Source organism: Mustela nigripes, chromosome 10 (assembly GCF_022355385.1).
Source record: "Mustela nigripes isolate SB6536 chromosome 10, MUSNIG.SB6536, whole genome shotgun sequence".
NCBI classification, from domain to species: Eukaryota; Metazoa; Chordata; class Mammalia; order Carnivora; family Mustelidae; genus Mustela; species Mustela nigripes.
In genome coordinates this window covers 294,480-310,542 of record NC_081566.1, presented here as the reverse complement: position 1 = coordinate 310,542, position 16,063 = coordinate 294,480, and the positions used below count along the sequence as shown (strand labels likewise).

The window sequence follows — 16,063 nt, the reverse complement described above, 5'->3', positions numbered from 1 at the left end:
CTAAGCACTTGGCCACCATCTCATGAATGCCGACAGAAGACACAAGACTCCTAAGTTAGGCACACAAGACTTTTCTACTGAAGCAGCCTAAGCTTCAGGTTCACACTGGTTCCTTATCCCCCAATTCCCACAGGGCAATGGGGAGCAGCCTGGGTGAACACTGCATGTGCAGTGGGTCTGAATCACAGCTGGGGAACTCTGAACGGAGGGAAATCAAATTTTATAAAGTATCAAGCAAACCTGCCTGGCCTGTGTCCCAAAGAGTGACAGTATCTTTATTATACTGGATAATAAATCAATCTGCCCTCTGCTTTGGAGGGAGATATTATAACTTCCCAAGTTGTTCCCTATATACACATCAATAAAAAGATAGTCCAGAGCAAAGTGGCCAGTGCCTCTGCTCACAAATGTGCATAAATGTGACAGACATGGAGCACTACCTCTCGGCAGTTACACACTTGCTACGGATGGATCCAGTTATACCTGTGGTTTCCTACTCTCAAGTCTTTCTTGCAACCCATGCCGTCTCTCATAACTCTATCACTGCTTTGACCTTCTATTCTATCTTAATAGACTCTAAGCTCAATAAAAAGGGAAACACTCTTTTGGTCACCCAAGTATTCTATGTGCTTAGAACAGTGCCAGGACAAAGCGAGCATTTGATACCCATTTGCTGAGTCAGTGACGTACTCACTCTGTTCTAGAATGAGTTTTCCCTCAGTGATAGAGGGTGAGCATCTTTCAAGGACAACACAGAGCTACTGCTCATACGTAACAGCTGTGTGACTGATTCACATAGCTATCTCCCTTAGTAGACTGAGGTGCTTGATCTAAGAAGTATCAGACCAGGTTTAAATGCCTAACTTGGAACATACTATGCAGAAGCTGAGCAAAATTTAATCTGTCAGAGCCTTACTTTACATTTGTGTGTTTTACATTTGATGGGAACAGACTTGGTGTCAGGAGTACATTAATTAGCATACTCAGAACTTATAAACGTGCCGGATACACGATACACTTATTTAGTTCTCTCCATATGTATAGGTGGGATTGTTCTAAGTTAATACTGCCCAAAAAGAGAGGAAACAATTTTTTTAAAGACCTCATTTAGGAGTTGAGGTAAGTTCAGCTGATTAAGGGAAAAGAATAAGGCTGGTGATATTGAGATGGAAAAGCACTTTAACAAAAATTTTTACTTTACTTCACTCTATTGTCCCTTTGAGCTACTTCGTCGTTAATGCCCAACTTCCCAGGCATCTCTGCACGCTGCCTTCCCTAGCTCACCCTTAGGTCTTTCCCCTGCGCTGCCCCTGCAGCTTCCTCTTCCGCATTCGTTTTGTTCTTAGAAATCACAGGCTATCAGTAAACCAATGGGCCCTTTCAAGACACAGTTTTCATGACCTCATATGATTAACTGTCATAGCTGACTGCTATCGCCTCGAAATGATATTCCTCTCTAGTCCCCACGACATCTAACCAACTAACCAGGAGCACTGAAAATCAAAAGGGTGACAAAAGTACCTTTGAGGTAAGACAGACACAGAACTGTTTATCTTTGACAGAGCACAGGACAAAGAGGACTTCCATTAAAGTAAGAAGAAAATAGTGAGGGGTGCCTGGGTGGCTCAGTGGGTTAAAGCCTCTGCCTTCGGCTCAGGTCATGATCCCAGGGTCCTGGGATCAAGCCCCGAAACACTTCAAGCTCTCTGCTTGGCGGGAAGCCTGCTTCCTTCTGTCTTCTGCCTGCCTCTCTGCCTACTAGTGATCTCTCTGTCAAATAAATAAATAAATAAATAAAATCCTTTTTAAAAAAGAAGAAGAAAATAGTGAAATTCTAACAAATGCTTAAAAACCAGTTGTGGGCTAGCAAGATGGTTGAGAATCTCTGAGACTCTAGACACAAGCAGAGTCCTCATTTAGCCACCGGTTCTTTTCCATTAGCTCCCACCAAGAACTCACAACACTGAAAATTGGGCAGGAGACAAGAAAGAGTCCCTGTTTGGTAGGACACAGGAATGAAACTCCACTCACCTTTCAGGGGAAACGAAAGCCTTAAACCACGGGGGAAACTCCAGCTAGAAATGGCCTCGGCAAATGCCTACCACCTCTGAGAGGAAGGAAACCCTCATTCTTATCTTGAGCAAAGGCAACTGCCCCGAGGAAGGGATAAAAGCTTATAGTCCCTATTCTTGAGGGAAAGGCAGGAAATCTCCTCCCATCTGATAATCAACATTAAGCTGGTGGCACTGAAATGTGTCAGCTCACACTCAATCATGTTCCCAGAATTCCTTCCCTGAATATTTCTTCTTGGGATGCATCTCCAGTCATTTTTGCACAAGACTGGTGGGTGGAAGTAAGGTCAGTCATATTGACTTTCACCTTCAGAAGGCTGGAGCAAAGCTCATGCTGCTTATACAAGTGTGGTTACTAATCTGCTGGCTCACCTTCCTGGAATGAGCAACAACTAGGCCTACAAGCGTCCCAATTTCCCATGAATCCTCCTTTGACTTCTTAATATACAGAGGAAATTGTGTGTTTTGCTTCGTGACAAAAGGTGCTAGCTGCCCCTACAGAACATCCCTGTAGAACATCAGTAAGTTTGGAGGCAGTGAGAACTAACACAGATCTATCCCTTCATGAGTTCAAGGTTGCCCTTACCCCCCCAATTTACAACCATCTTCCCTTGCCGATTGTCTGTCCAAAGGATGTCAAGCCCCAGCATCAGACATTTAGAAAATAACTTTGCAAAGACAGTTTAATGGGTTCCCACGATAATAGAAGACCGAGTATCAGGAACCTATCTTTGTACGTATGTATGTGTATCCTCTAATGATTCTGTCTCTTGGATTGAGCCCACTCATAAACGCTCAGCAAACTAGGAATAGAGAGATACTTTCTCAATCTGATAAAAAGTGCCTATAAAAGAACCCACATTTTCTGGTATATTTAATGGTAAAAAACTTAACTTTCTAGTTAACGTCAAGAATAATACAAGGACGCCCGATCTCACCACTATCATTAAACATAGCGCAGTTTATATCCGAGATATGGAAGGTTTGGTTTCACACCACAATAAAGCACGCATCACAATAAAGTGCGTCAAATGAACTTTTCCGTTCCCCAGTGCACAAAGAAGTTAGGTCTACATCATACTGTAGTCTGTTGAGCGTGCAAAGCACACTGTTCAGAAATACAGCGTACATACCTGATCTTATTAAATGATACTTTACTAAAAAATGCTAACCGTCATCTATAGTTCCAGTGAGTCCTAATCTTTTTGCTGCTGGAGGGTCCTGCCTCAGTGCTGAGGGCTGCTGATTCACCCGGGTGGTGGCTGCTGAATACTGGGGTGACTGGGCAACAACTTAAAATAAGACAACAGTGAAGGTTTCCTATGAATTGGCTCTTCCTCTCACAAACAATTTCTCTGTAGCATGAGACACTATTTTGTTACAGCATTTTACCCATAAGGAATCATTTTTCAAAACTGTAGTCAACCCTTTCAAACCCTCCTGCTGCTTTATCAACTATGCTTATGAAATATCCTAAATCCTTTGTCGTCATTTCAACAGTCCTCACAGCTTCTTCACCAGGAGCAGATTCCATCTCAAGAAACACTTTCTTGGCTCATCCATATGAATCAACTTATCTGTTTAATTTTGATCTTGAGATGGCGGAAATTCAGTCCCATCTTCAGGCTCCAAATCTCATGCTGGTTCTCTGGCTATTTCTACCACATCCGGCAGTTACTTGCTCCACTGAAGTCTTGAACCACTCAAAGTCCTTGATTAGAATCAGTTTCTGTCAAATTCCTGCTAATGATGACATTATGACCTCTTCCTGTCAATCAAAAATGTTCTTAATCTCATCTAGAACAGGAAATCCATTCTAGGTTTTCAATTTACTTTGACTAGATCCATTAGAGGAATCACAATCTACAGCAGCTATGGCCTTACAAATTTAATTCTTCAATAGTAAGACATGAAAGTTGAAATGAATCCTTGGTCTAGGGGCTATAGAATGGATGTGTTCGCAGGTGAAAAAACACAGTAATTATTTTTTTAAAGATTTTATTTATTTATTTGACAGGCAGAGATCACAAGTAGGCAGAGAGGCAGGCAGAGAGAGAGGGAAGCAGGCTCCCTGCTGAGCAGAGAGCCCGATGCGGGACTCGATCCCAGGACCCGGAGATCATGACCTGAGCCAAAGGCAGAGGCTTAAGCCCCTGAGCCACCCAGGTGCCCCAAAAACAACAGTAATCTTGATGTAAACCTCCACCAGAGATCTTGGATAACCAGATACACTGTCGTGAGCAGAAATATTTTGAAAGGAACCTTTTTTTCCTGAGCAACAGGTCTCAACAGGGGGCTTAAAACATTCAGTCAACCACGTTGTAAACAGATGTGCTGCCTTCCAGGCCTTACCGGTCTATTTCTAGAGCACAGACAGAGTAGATTTAACATAATTCTTAGGGCCCTAGGATTTTCATTTTTCTTAACCATCTTTTTTTTTTTTTTTTAAGTTTTATTATTTATTGGACAGAGAGAGCAGAGGCAAGGTGGGGGGCAGAGGCAGAGGGAGAAGCCGACTCACCGCTGAGCAGGGAGCCCGATGCGGGGCTCGATCCCAAGACTCTGGGATCATGACCTGAGCCGAAGGCAGATGCTTAAACAACTGAGCCAGCCAAGCGCCCCAGGCCCTAGGATTTTCAAAATGGTAAATGAGCACTGGCTTCAACTTAAAGTCACCACCTGTCTTTTGGAGCCTTAAAGCCACCAGGTATTGACTTCTCCTCTTTAACTATTAAAGTCCTGGATGGCATCTTCTTACAGCAGACTATTCAACAGAATGCTCTTTCACCTGCACTGAAAATCTGTTATTTACTGTAACCACCTTCACTGACTAACTTGTGAGAACTTCTCGAGAACACGCTGCAATTTCTACATCAGCACTTGCTGTATCACCTTGCACTAGTACATTACGGAGATGGTGTTTTTCCTTAAACTTCATGAATGAACCTCTGCTAGCTTCAAACTTTTCTTTTCCAGGCTTCTCACCTCCCTGAGGCCCAAAGTTAGGGCCTTGCTCTGGATTAGGCTTTGGCACAAGGCAATGTTATGGCTAGTTTGAATTTCTATCCAGACTACTAAAACTTTCTGTAACAGCAACAAGACTGTTAGACTTTCTTATCAGTCAGTTATGTGTTCACCGGAGTAGCACTTTTAATTTCCTTCAAGAACTCTTCTTTTGCATTCACAACTTGGCTACCCGTGGCACAAGAGGCCACCCTTCAGCCTATCTGTTTTCAACATGCCTCCCTCACTACGCTTAATCATTTTTTTTAAAAACGATTTTATTTATTTGACAGAGAGAGACACAGCAAGAGAGGGAACACAAGCAGGGGGAGGAGAAGGAGAAGCAGGCTTCCCACCGAGCAGGGAGCCTGACATGGGACTCAATCCCAGGACCCCAGGATCATGACTCAAGCTGAAGGCGGACGCCCAAAGACTGAGCCACCCAGGTGCCCTAAGCTTAATCATTTCTAGCTTTTAATCTAAAGTGAGAGATATATGACTCTTTCTTTCCCTTGAAAGGAACATGGTAGAGTTACTAATTGGCCTGACTTCAATATTTTTGTGTCTCGGGGAATAGGGAGACCCCAAAAGAGGGAAACATGAGGAACTGGTTGTCAGTGGAGCACACAGAACACACACAACATTCATCAATTAAGTCTACTGTCTTATACGGGCACAGTTTGTGGGGCCCCAAAACAATGACAATAGTAACACCAAAGATTACTGATTGCAGACCACAAAAATTATTATAAAAATGAGAAGTCTGAAATATTGTGAGAATTACCAAAATGTGATGCAGAGACACAAAGGGAACAAATGGTATTAGAAAACCAGTGTTTGACACAGGGTTGCCACAAACTTTCAATTTGTAAAAAAAATGCATCTGCAAAGTGCAATAAAACAAGACATGACTGTACTGGACGTCTTAGCCAATGTGATAATGCCAGGAAAATAAAAAAAGAAAAGACATACAGATTGGAAAGGAAGAAATAAAACAGTTCCTCTTGGAAGATGACATTTTTTTCCATGTAAAAATCCCCAAGAATATACCTCCTACAACTTTACGTGAATTTAGCAAGGTCACAAGACACAACATCATAACATAGACAAAACTGCATTTTTAAATACTAACAACAAACGTTGGAAGTTGAACTTAAAACACAAAACCATCTGTGGGGTGCCTGGGTGGCTCAATCGGTTAAGCATTCAACTCTTGATTTCGGCTCAGGTCATGATCTCAGGGTTGTGAGACGGAACCCCACATTGGGCTCCACCCTGGACATGGAGCCAGATTAAGATTCTCTCACTCTCCCTTTGTCCCTCCCCACCCATGCCTTAAAAAAACAAACAAACCAAAAAACCCACCGTTTGTAATTGCTCCAAATAAAATTAAATATCTAAACATAAATGTAAAAATAAATACAGCATGTTGAAGATCTATATCCTGATCATTACAACATGCTGATCAAAGATACCAACAACCTAAACTAATAGAGTGTACCATATTTATGATCAGAAGACTGACCACAATGAAAGGTGTTAGCTCTCTAACTGATATATAAATCCAATGCAATTCTTATCAAAATTTCAGCAAGGTAATTTGGGGATATGGACAAGTCTATCTTACAATTTATACAGAAAGACACAAGACACAGAAGAGCTAAGACAATTTTGAAAAAGACAAACTAAGGGGGGAATGATCACTCAACCTGATGTTAAAACTTACTATATAGCTACAATAAGCAAGAGAGTGTGGTATTTACAAAGGGAATAGAGAACACAGAATTAGATCCACACAAAAACATCCAACTGATTTTTTTTTAAGATTTTATTTATTTATTTGATACAGCGAGATCACAAGGAGGCAGAGAGGCAGGCAGAGAGAGAGGGGAGGAAGCAGGCTCCCTGCCAAGCAGAGAGCCCGACGCAGAACTTGATCCCAGGACCCTGAGATCACGACCCAAGCCAACCCACTGAGCCACCCAGGCACCCTCACCCAACTGATTTTTAATGAAGGCGCAGAGGCAATTCGATGGAGGAAATGTGTTCTTTTCCCTTTCAACAAGTGATGCCAGAGCAAGTGGCACCGACACAAAAGTGCGCTTCAAGCTAATTCGCACATCATACAAAAACTAACACAAAATGGACCCCAGACTGAAATACCATTAAAGGGAGACAACCTAGGAGACAATCTTTAGGGCCTAGGGATAGGTTAAGAGTTCTCAGACCTGATACCAAAGACATAAAAGGAGAAACTGGTAAACTGAACTACACTGAAGTTAACCACCTTTATTCTGCAAAAGACCCCCTGCGGACAGTGAAGACAAGCTACAGACTGGGAGAAAATGCATGCAAACTGCTCATCTGACAAAGGACTAGTTCCTGAATTACATTGATAAGGCTCAAAACTCAACAGTAAAGAACAGTAATAATCTCAACAGAAAATAAGCAAAAAAACATGAAGAGACAGTTCACTGAAAATATAAAAATGGTAGTAAGTACATAAAAAGATGTTCAACATTAGCCATTTGAGAAATGTAAACTAAAACCATGAAGCACTACTATATACTTCATGAGATGATGCAGAGAAACTGGGTTACTCAGACATGGCTGATGGGAGTGTAAAATGGTACGGCCATACTTGTAAAAGAATAAGGCATTTCTTAGAAAATTAAACAATGTGCTTACCATACAGCCCAGTAACTGCAATTCTTAGACATTTCTCCCCAAAAGGTGAAAACTTAGGTTCATACAAAACTGAATGTTCAACAACAGCTTTAGACTTGACAGTCAAAAATGGAAAGAATCCAAATACCTGTCAACAGGTGAGTGGTTAAATAACCATATATCCATACCATCAAACACTAACCAGCAGTAACAAGGAATAAGCTATTAAAACACACAACAAAGCGGCTGATTGCTAAGGGAAATACGCCGAGTCAAAGAAGCCAATCTCAAAAGGTTAACCTGCTGTTATTTATAATGTTAACATACACGTTATATGTAACATTCTCAAAATGACAAAATTATAGACATGGAAAGATTAGTAATTGCCAGAGGTTAGCAATAGGAAGACAAGAATGTAGCTGTGGCTCTAAAAAGTATCACAAAGGATCACTGTGACGAACTATTCCCTACCTTAATTGTGGTGGTACCCATGTTAATCTATTAAAATGAAAATTAATGTTGAAATGCATAGCATACACACACAAATAAGTACATACATAACTGAATAAGGTTCATGGATTTTCTATGTCAACTTCCTGGTTGTGATATTATAACATAGTTTGTGTATGTTGTATAACCATTAGCAGCATTGGTTGAAGAGTATATGGGACCTCTCCAAATAATTTCTTACAACTGCATCATGAATCTACAATTATCTCAAAATAAAAAATTAAAGAAAGTACCAAGTTAGAAAGCAAACAAACAAACAAAACCCTTCCAACAGAAAAACTCCAAGCTCTTAAGTCTTTAATGACAAAAATATATTGAATGTTTAAAGAAAAGATAATTTCAATTCTATACAACCTTTCTAGAAAAGAAGAACACATCCAACTCATTTATGAGGTCAGCATTACCCTGGTATCAAAAACAGGCAAAAATAGAACTATCAGTTAAAATTATAAACGTGTAAGTTATAAGAAAACTACAAGGGGCATCTGGGTGGCTCAGTCATTAAGCATCTGCCTTTGGCTCAGGTCCTGATCTCAGGGTCCTGGGATCAAGCCCTGCATCGGGCTCCCTGCTCCCAGGAAGCCTTCTTCTCCCTCTCCCACTACCCCTGCTTGTGTTCCCTCTCTCACTGTCTCTCTCTCTCTCTGTGTCAAATAAATAAAATCTTAAAAAAAAAAAAAAAAAAAAAAAAAGGAAAGAAAGAAAACTATAAGCTAAGATTTTTTATGAACAAAGACATAAAGTTCCTACCAAAACTCAAGCCAGTAATACATAGAGGATAATTTATCATAACCAAGTAGTATTAGCCCAGGAACTGGATGTTGGTTCAATATTTAAAAATCATTCAACATGCAAATACACAAAATTAACAGAATCAATGAAAAGGAAATCATATAATCATCCTAACAGATGCTGGAAAAAACCCTGACAAAATTAAACGACTAGTCATGACAAACATTCTCAGCAATCCAAGAAAAGAAGGAAATTTCTTTAAAGGGTATCTACAAAAAACACACGGTTAACAGATATTTAATAGTGAAAAACTGAAATGTTTTACAAGATGAGGAATGAAGCAAGGATGCTCACTGTCAGTACTTCCATTCAAGATTCTGGGACAATCCTGGACAGTGCAATTAATCAAGAAAAAGAAAAAAAGAAGAAGAAAAATAGAATACAGGTGAAAAAGGAAGAAGCAAGACTATTTTAATATGCAGTGATGTTATCTATATAAAAATTCCCTAAATTTGCAAAATAAAAATATAAGAAGTGATTGGGGTGCATGGCTGGCTTAGTTGGTAGAAACTGCAACTATTTATCTCAGGGTTGTGAGTTCAAGCCTCACGTTAGGGGTAAAGATATTTAAAAATGAGGAAGAAGAGGGAGAAGAGGAAGAGGAGGAAGTAGAGGAGAAAAAGAAGAAAGGAAGAAACGAGCAGCTTTAGTAAAGTTGCAGGATGTAAGGCCAATAAAAAAAAAGTCAACTGTATTTTAATATACCCATAATGAACAACTGGATACTGAAATTAAAAAACAATACCATCTACAATAGTATTTAAAACATTATGTTACAAGGATAAACATAACAAAATATGTTTAAGATCATACACTGAGAAACAGAAAACATTACTCAGAAAAATGAGGGAATACCCAAATAACAGAGAGACAAAATTGACCATCATTGGTTGGTTGTTCAATACTGTAAAACTACAATTCTCTGAAATAACATAGATTCAACACAATACCAATCAAAACCCCAACAGTCTTTTTTGCAGAAATTGACAAACTGATTCTAAAATTTATATGGGAATGAGAGGCACCTGGCTGGCTTAGTCGCTAGAACATTTGACTCTTTCCTTATCTTTGGGTAGTGGGTTCAAGCCCCATGATAGGGGTCGAGTATATTAAAAGAAAGAAAGGAAAGAACCCAGAATTGCCAAAATAATTTTGAACAAAAAGAACTAAGTTCAAAATACTTCAAGTTGATTTCAATATTCACTATAAAGACATGAAGTACTGGCATAAAGACAGACACATCAATGGAACATGGCAGAGACATTAATTTACATATATGGCCAATAAATTTTTAACAAAGAGGAAAAGACAGTTTTTTCACACATGATCCTGGAACAACTGCACATTCATATGCAAAGAAATTAAACGGTCCTTACCTCACAGCATATGTAAAAACTAACTCAAAATTATTCATAGACCTAAAGGTAAGAATTAAAAATAGAAAACTTCTAGGGGAAAAAAAAAAAACAGTATAAATCTTTGTGACCTTGGATTAGGTAATGATTCCTAAATAGCACACATAAAACATGAACTATAGGGCGCCTGGGTGGCTCAGTGGGTTAAGCCGCTGCCTTCAGCTCAGGTCATGATCTCGGGGTCCTGGGATCGAGTCCCGCATCGGGCTCTCTGCTCAGGAGGGAGCCTGCTTCCCTCTCTCTCTCACTCTCTCTCTGCCTGCCTCTCTGTCTACTTGCGATCTCTCTCTGTCAAATAAATAAATAAAATCTTTAAAAAAAAAAAAAAAAAAAAAAAACATGAACTATAAAAGATGCTGTTAAGAAAAAGAAAAGACAAGACCACGTAGGAGAAAAATATTTGCAAAATATGTATCTGATTAAGGATTTGTATCAAGAATAAATAAAGAATTCTTATAATACTAAGTAGGTGAATCTGATTATTTAACCAAAGTATACAGAGGGCAAATAAGCCATAAAAGATACCTAACATCATTAATCATTAGGAATAAATCAAATGCAAATTAAAATAATAATGACATCACTATACCTACATATCTAGAAAGGCTAAAATTGGGAAGAATCAGAATGCCAAGTGTGGTGAGAGTGCAGTATGGCACAACTACTTGCAAAAGCAGTCTAGCAATTTCTTATAAAGTTAAATATACTTCTACAACTCAGCAATTCGATTGCACGTATTACCCAAGAAATAAGAATTTAAAGGGGTCATACCCGAGGTATTTTCCCCACGGATAAAGTTTCATTATTTGTATTTTCTTTATTAGTTATCAGCAGTGTTTTAAATTAAACTTTTTAATCTACTGCAAGTACTTGGTAAACTCACCCTCCCTACTAACTATTGAAGCTAATAACAATTATAATTATTAAAAATACAAGCCATCTAGAATAGTTTTGCAAAGCTCAAGTCTAAGATCCATGACATAATCTGGTCTGGCAACAGCACTATTTCTAACATGACACAGAACAGAAAATAGTAAGGCTAACCACCCCCTGGAGAATCTTTCATTTTAGTTATATGTGTGTATCATAAGTTGCCATATAAATGTATTTTTACTGTGGATCACGGTCAAACATTTTAGAAACCGTGACCTAAAACACACCCGTACTATAAATTCTGTTACCAGCGGCTGCTGTCCCTTCTAGACATTTCCATCCTATGCCAGGGAGGGATGAGATCCATAGTAGAGCCATTTCACTGTCTGTAGTTGCTATATGATCGATATGCCTGTAGTGGTCTTATCTTCAGGAATTACCAGCTTATTCTCTAACATGTATATGTCATACTTGAGAGTCATTGTTCCCTACTAAAGTCAGACATCTTTCAACTTACATTGAGAATACAAAACTAAAGAAACAAAGTACAAATATTTCACTAACTTTTCCCTAGTAGCTAACAAGGAAGCATAATCAGAATTCACAGACTTTCCTATTAGACACTGTAACTTGGCAAGACATTATGAAGAACTAGGTCAAGTACGTGCATTAAAGGATATGCTAAAGGATAATCTAAATGTGGGACATCTGGGTGACTCAGCCGCCTAAGCATCCAACTCTTGGTATTTCAGCTCAGGTGGTGAACCTAGGGTCGTGGGACCAAGCCTTGCGTTGGGCTCAGTGCTCAGCAATCTGCTTGGGATTCTCTCAACCTCTTTCTCTCCCCCCATCCCCAGCATGCTCTCTAAAATAAATAAGATATTAAAAAAAAAATCCCAAATGCAAAATCATCCATTTCAATAAATACTAACTCCAAATGATAGTCAAATGACACAGACTTCCCAACTTCAGTACAAAGGCATCACTGGCTGCCTGCTGTAGTATGAATGGTTGTGTCCCTTCAAAAATTCTATGTTGTAACCCTAACCCCAGGGCGCTAGTATTAGGAGGCAGGATTTTTGAGAGGTGATTAGGTTAGACTGGTACCCTTATAAAAGCAACCACAGAGAATTAGCACCTGGAAGCAAGCAGGCCCCCCTCACAGGACCAAGATCCTGACGTGAGCACCCTACTCTCAGCCTTCCAGCCTCTACAACTGTGAGAAATAAATTTTTGCTGTTTATAATCTACCCAGTGTATGCTATTTTGTCACAGCAGCCCAAGCTGACCAGGACACTGCCTAACCATAACTTAAGCATTTTATATTAAACATACTATACATACTAAACATACTATATGTTCCACATTAAACATAGTATACATTGTGCCTGGGGGCCTTCTGCTCAGGTCATGATCCCAGTTACAGGACCGGGTCCTGCATGGGGCTCCCTGCGCAGCAGGGAGTCTCTACTCCCTCTGACCCTCTCCCCTCTCATGCTTTCTCTCTCTCTTTCTCTCTTATTCTCTCAAATAAATAAATAAAATCTTAAAAACAAAAACAAAAGCAAAAAAAACAAACTATACATTATGGCAAACAACTCCCTAGAAAATTTCCATTACTCTTTTGTCAGTTACAGTCTTTTAATATACAAAGGGTTAGAAAGTATAAATTGGTTGTGGGCAAGTCTTTAAAATGAGAGGAGTATGAACAGAAAGAGGAAATGTATAGAAACCAGTATCTTTTACAATCAATGTCCACGTTTACAAAGCTGTGTGTGTATGTGTAAAAATAATATGTAACCAGTAAGTTACTATAATAATCACTGATTTCCAAAATACTACTCTATGGCTATACAATATCTTAAGAAACTGAACCATTTAAATCTACAGGTGTTTCTGACTCTGGACTTCGATAATTACTCTTTAAGATAAACACTATACTGAAATTTACATCTGGCCCCTAAAGATTACAAAAGCCGGTCAGGGATCGGGCCCCACGTGGTCAGGGATCCGGCCCCACGTCGGCTCTCTGCTCAGCGGGGAGCCTGCTCACCCCCCCACCTCTCTGCCTGCCTCTCTGCCTGCTTGAGAACTCTCTGTCAAATAAATAAAAATCTTAAAAAAAAAATGTTTGAAGTCTCAGAATAAAAAAGGGATCTACTTTCTGAAACTCCCGAACTTGGGCTTTTTAAAAGGTTTTGTAGTAAAATATTATACAAAATATCTTTTTAAAAAATTCATTAATTCAGGCGCTACTAATGTGCAATTTACTCTTTCCCGAACCCGAAGCCAAGATAGCGTTCTTGGCGGGAAAGAGTTAGAGAAAGTAATGGTTTCAAGGAGGTCTACAAAGGCCAAGGAATTCCCTCCCAAGCTATTCTCCAATACTGAGAAAACCACCTCTAAAGGGTGCTGATTCAGAGCAGGCTAGTTACCAGCATACCTGGCCGACGCATCTGAAGCTGCCCGGGCCGTGTCTGTCGGTGCGCAGACGCGGACCCGCACCCGCGCCCGCCCGCAGGGACCCGACCCCGCTCGCCGCCCCCGCTGCCCCCGCCAACCGCACGCGCCGAGGGAGCTCCGTGTTGAACCCTCGAAAGTACGGCTGGACTGCACGGGGCCCAACAAACCTGGGACTTGGAATGCGCGTCGGCGCTTGAGCCGCCGCTGGCGCAGGCCCGGCCGACCCCACGCGCGGGGAGCGCAGCCCTGACGTGCGCTCAAGGACGCGCTAAAGGACGTTCCACGCAGCTTCCGAGGTCGTGTGAAAACCTGTCCCGCACCGGGTGTGAGTCTAAAGTCGGGACCACTCCGGGCACTCACTGGGGGTAAGGACGGTCCCTGCAAAGCTTCGCGCACCGCCGCGGCCCCGCTGCAGAGCAGAGTCCGCGCCCGCGGAGCGCGTCCCCCACGTGGACACGACGCGGCCGTCGGGAGGACCGGGCCGGTCTGCTCGTACCGCCCAGGAGGATCCCCGAGACCGACCGTGCAACAGACCAGCGGCAGCGCCGCGGTCACGGCAGGGCGTCCACGCAGGGCGCGTCCACGCGGGGGCACCCGTGCAGGCGGACACGCGTGTGCCCGCAGAAGCGCGGAGAAGCGGCCGGGGCGGGCGGCGGCACCGGACGGCCGCCCCGGTCCCACCCAGCCGGGGCAGCGGGGACGGCCCCGCTCCGCCCCCCAACCACGTACCCCCGGCCCGTCCGCTGCGAGGGGCCGCCGCTGCTCTCGCGGGCTCGAGGCAAAACCGAAGCCCTGGACACCGGAGACGGCGCAGGGCGGGCCGGACCCGGCTGCACGCGCCTCGCCTTCCAGCCGCGCCGCGGGCCGAGCCGACCGCGGCCGCTCCGGGGCTCCGCACTCGCTCGGCAGCCCCGCTCGGCCCGCGGCTCGGCGAGACGCAAACGGGACGGCAAACGGGGCGGCGCCCGAGCCGAGCCCGAGCCCCGAGGCTGTTTCTAGAAGCTCCGCGGGGAAGCCGCGGACGCCAGCGCGCCTCGCAGGGCGGGCGGAGGCGCGCGAAACCCGACACCGTCCCCGCGGCCGGAGCCGAGCGGAGCGCGCCGGGGGCCGGGGCGGGGGCCGAGGGCCGGGGCCGGGGCCGGGGGCGCCGCTCCCGCTCCGAGGCTCCGGCCGGACGCCGCCGGGCCGTGGGCGCGCAGCCCGGTCCCCGCAGGGCGCCGGCGGCAGAAACTTCGCCCTTCGGCGGAGCGCGGACGGCGGCGGCGAGCCCGGGCGCCAACTACGGCTCCGCACCAGCCGCGCCGGCGACGCGGCGTCTTCGCCCGAGTCCCGCCCCACACGCGCCCCGACACCTCCCGGCCAGCCGCGTCCGCCGGCCCCCGAGGACAACCCGGCAAGGGCGGCGGCCGGCGGCACGCACGGGGGCTCGGCCGCGGGAGGACGCCCGCCGGCCGACGCGCACCGCACACCCCGCGGCCCCGGGCGCCCCTGCCCGGCCAACAGCCCCCGCGGCGCGGCCCCTCCCCCACGCCGGGCGGCGACTCAGCGCCCCCGCCCCCGCCCCGGGGCCCGCGGCTCACCCAGGTAGCGGCTCCGCAGCCGGGACGGGTCCTCCAGCCCGAGGGACCGCTTCCTCACGTCCCACAGCAGGTGCGGGCAGGAGCCGCCCCGAGACATGGCAGTGCCGGGCGGGGCCGGAGGGGAGACCACCGCGTGGGGGAGGGGCGGGAGGGCGGGACGCGCGGTCCGCAGCCGAGCCGCTCCCGCACCCTCCGCGCGCCGGGCCTCGCGGGCGCAGCGGCTCAGACGGCGGCGGCGCCCCGGCCCCCGAAGCCGCGCCTCGCCCGGGCCGGCGCTCGCCTCATGCTCCCCTCCTCAGACTGCCCGAGCGCCCGCGACCAGCCACAGTCCCCTCCCCCGGCCCCTCCGACGCGAGGAGGAGGCGGAGGCGGCCGCGACTCCTCCCTCTCCTCGTTCTCGGCACCCGCCCGCCCCCGCCTTTCTCGCGAGAGAACGACACCCCCTCCCCCGGGACTCGGGCCCCGGTACGCCTCGGCGGCCCTCGCCCGAGAGGGGTGGGCTCGGGACACTAAATCCTTGATTCTCTGGGGGTGAATGAGGGCCGGAGAGAGAGGAAGCTGAGACACGAAGCCTCTCAGTCACGAGTCTCTTTCCGGAGGAGGCAAGAGCGTTGCGCGCCGTCATCTTTAGTTGGGGAACGAAGACCCAGAAAGCCCATGTTAACTACGGGCTATCTTAATCAAAGCT

At 44.9% G+C, this 16,063-nt stretch overlaps 1 protein-coding gene across 4 annotated transcripts in view; it reads right to left on the bottom strand.

Moving 5' to 3' along the window:
* The window catches only part of DCAF6 (DDB1 and CUL4 associated factor 6), a 141,128-nt gene extending 125,368 nt beyond the window's left edge, over positions 1-15,760 (bottom strand). The window contains exon 1 of one of the 4 annotated variants that reach the window (XM_059412353.1): positions 15,376-15,760. In XM_059412353.1, the coding sequence (XP_059268336.1) occupies positions 15,376-15,472 (97 nt within the window). In that variant the 5' untranslated portion in view covers positions 15,473-15,760. The remainder of the gene's footprint in view (positions 1-15,375) is intronic. The other 3 variants (XM_059412357.1, XM_059412356.1, XM_059412358.1) reach the window with 3 other exon arrangements.
* Positions 15,761-16,063: the final 303 nt, after the last annotated feature.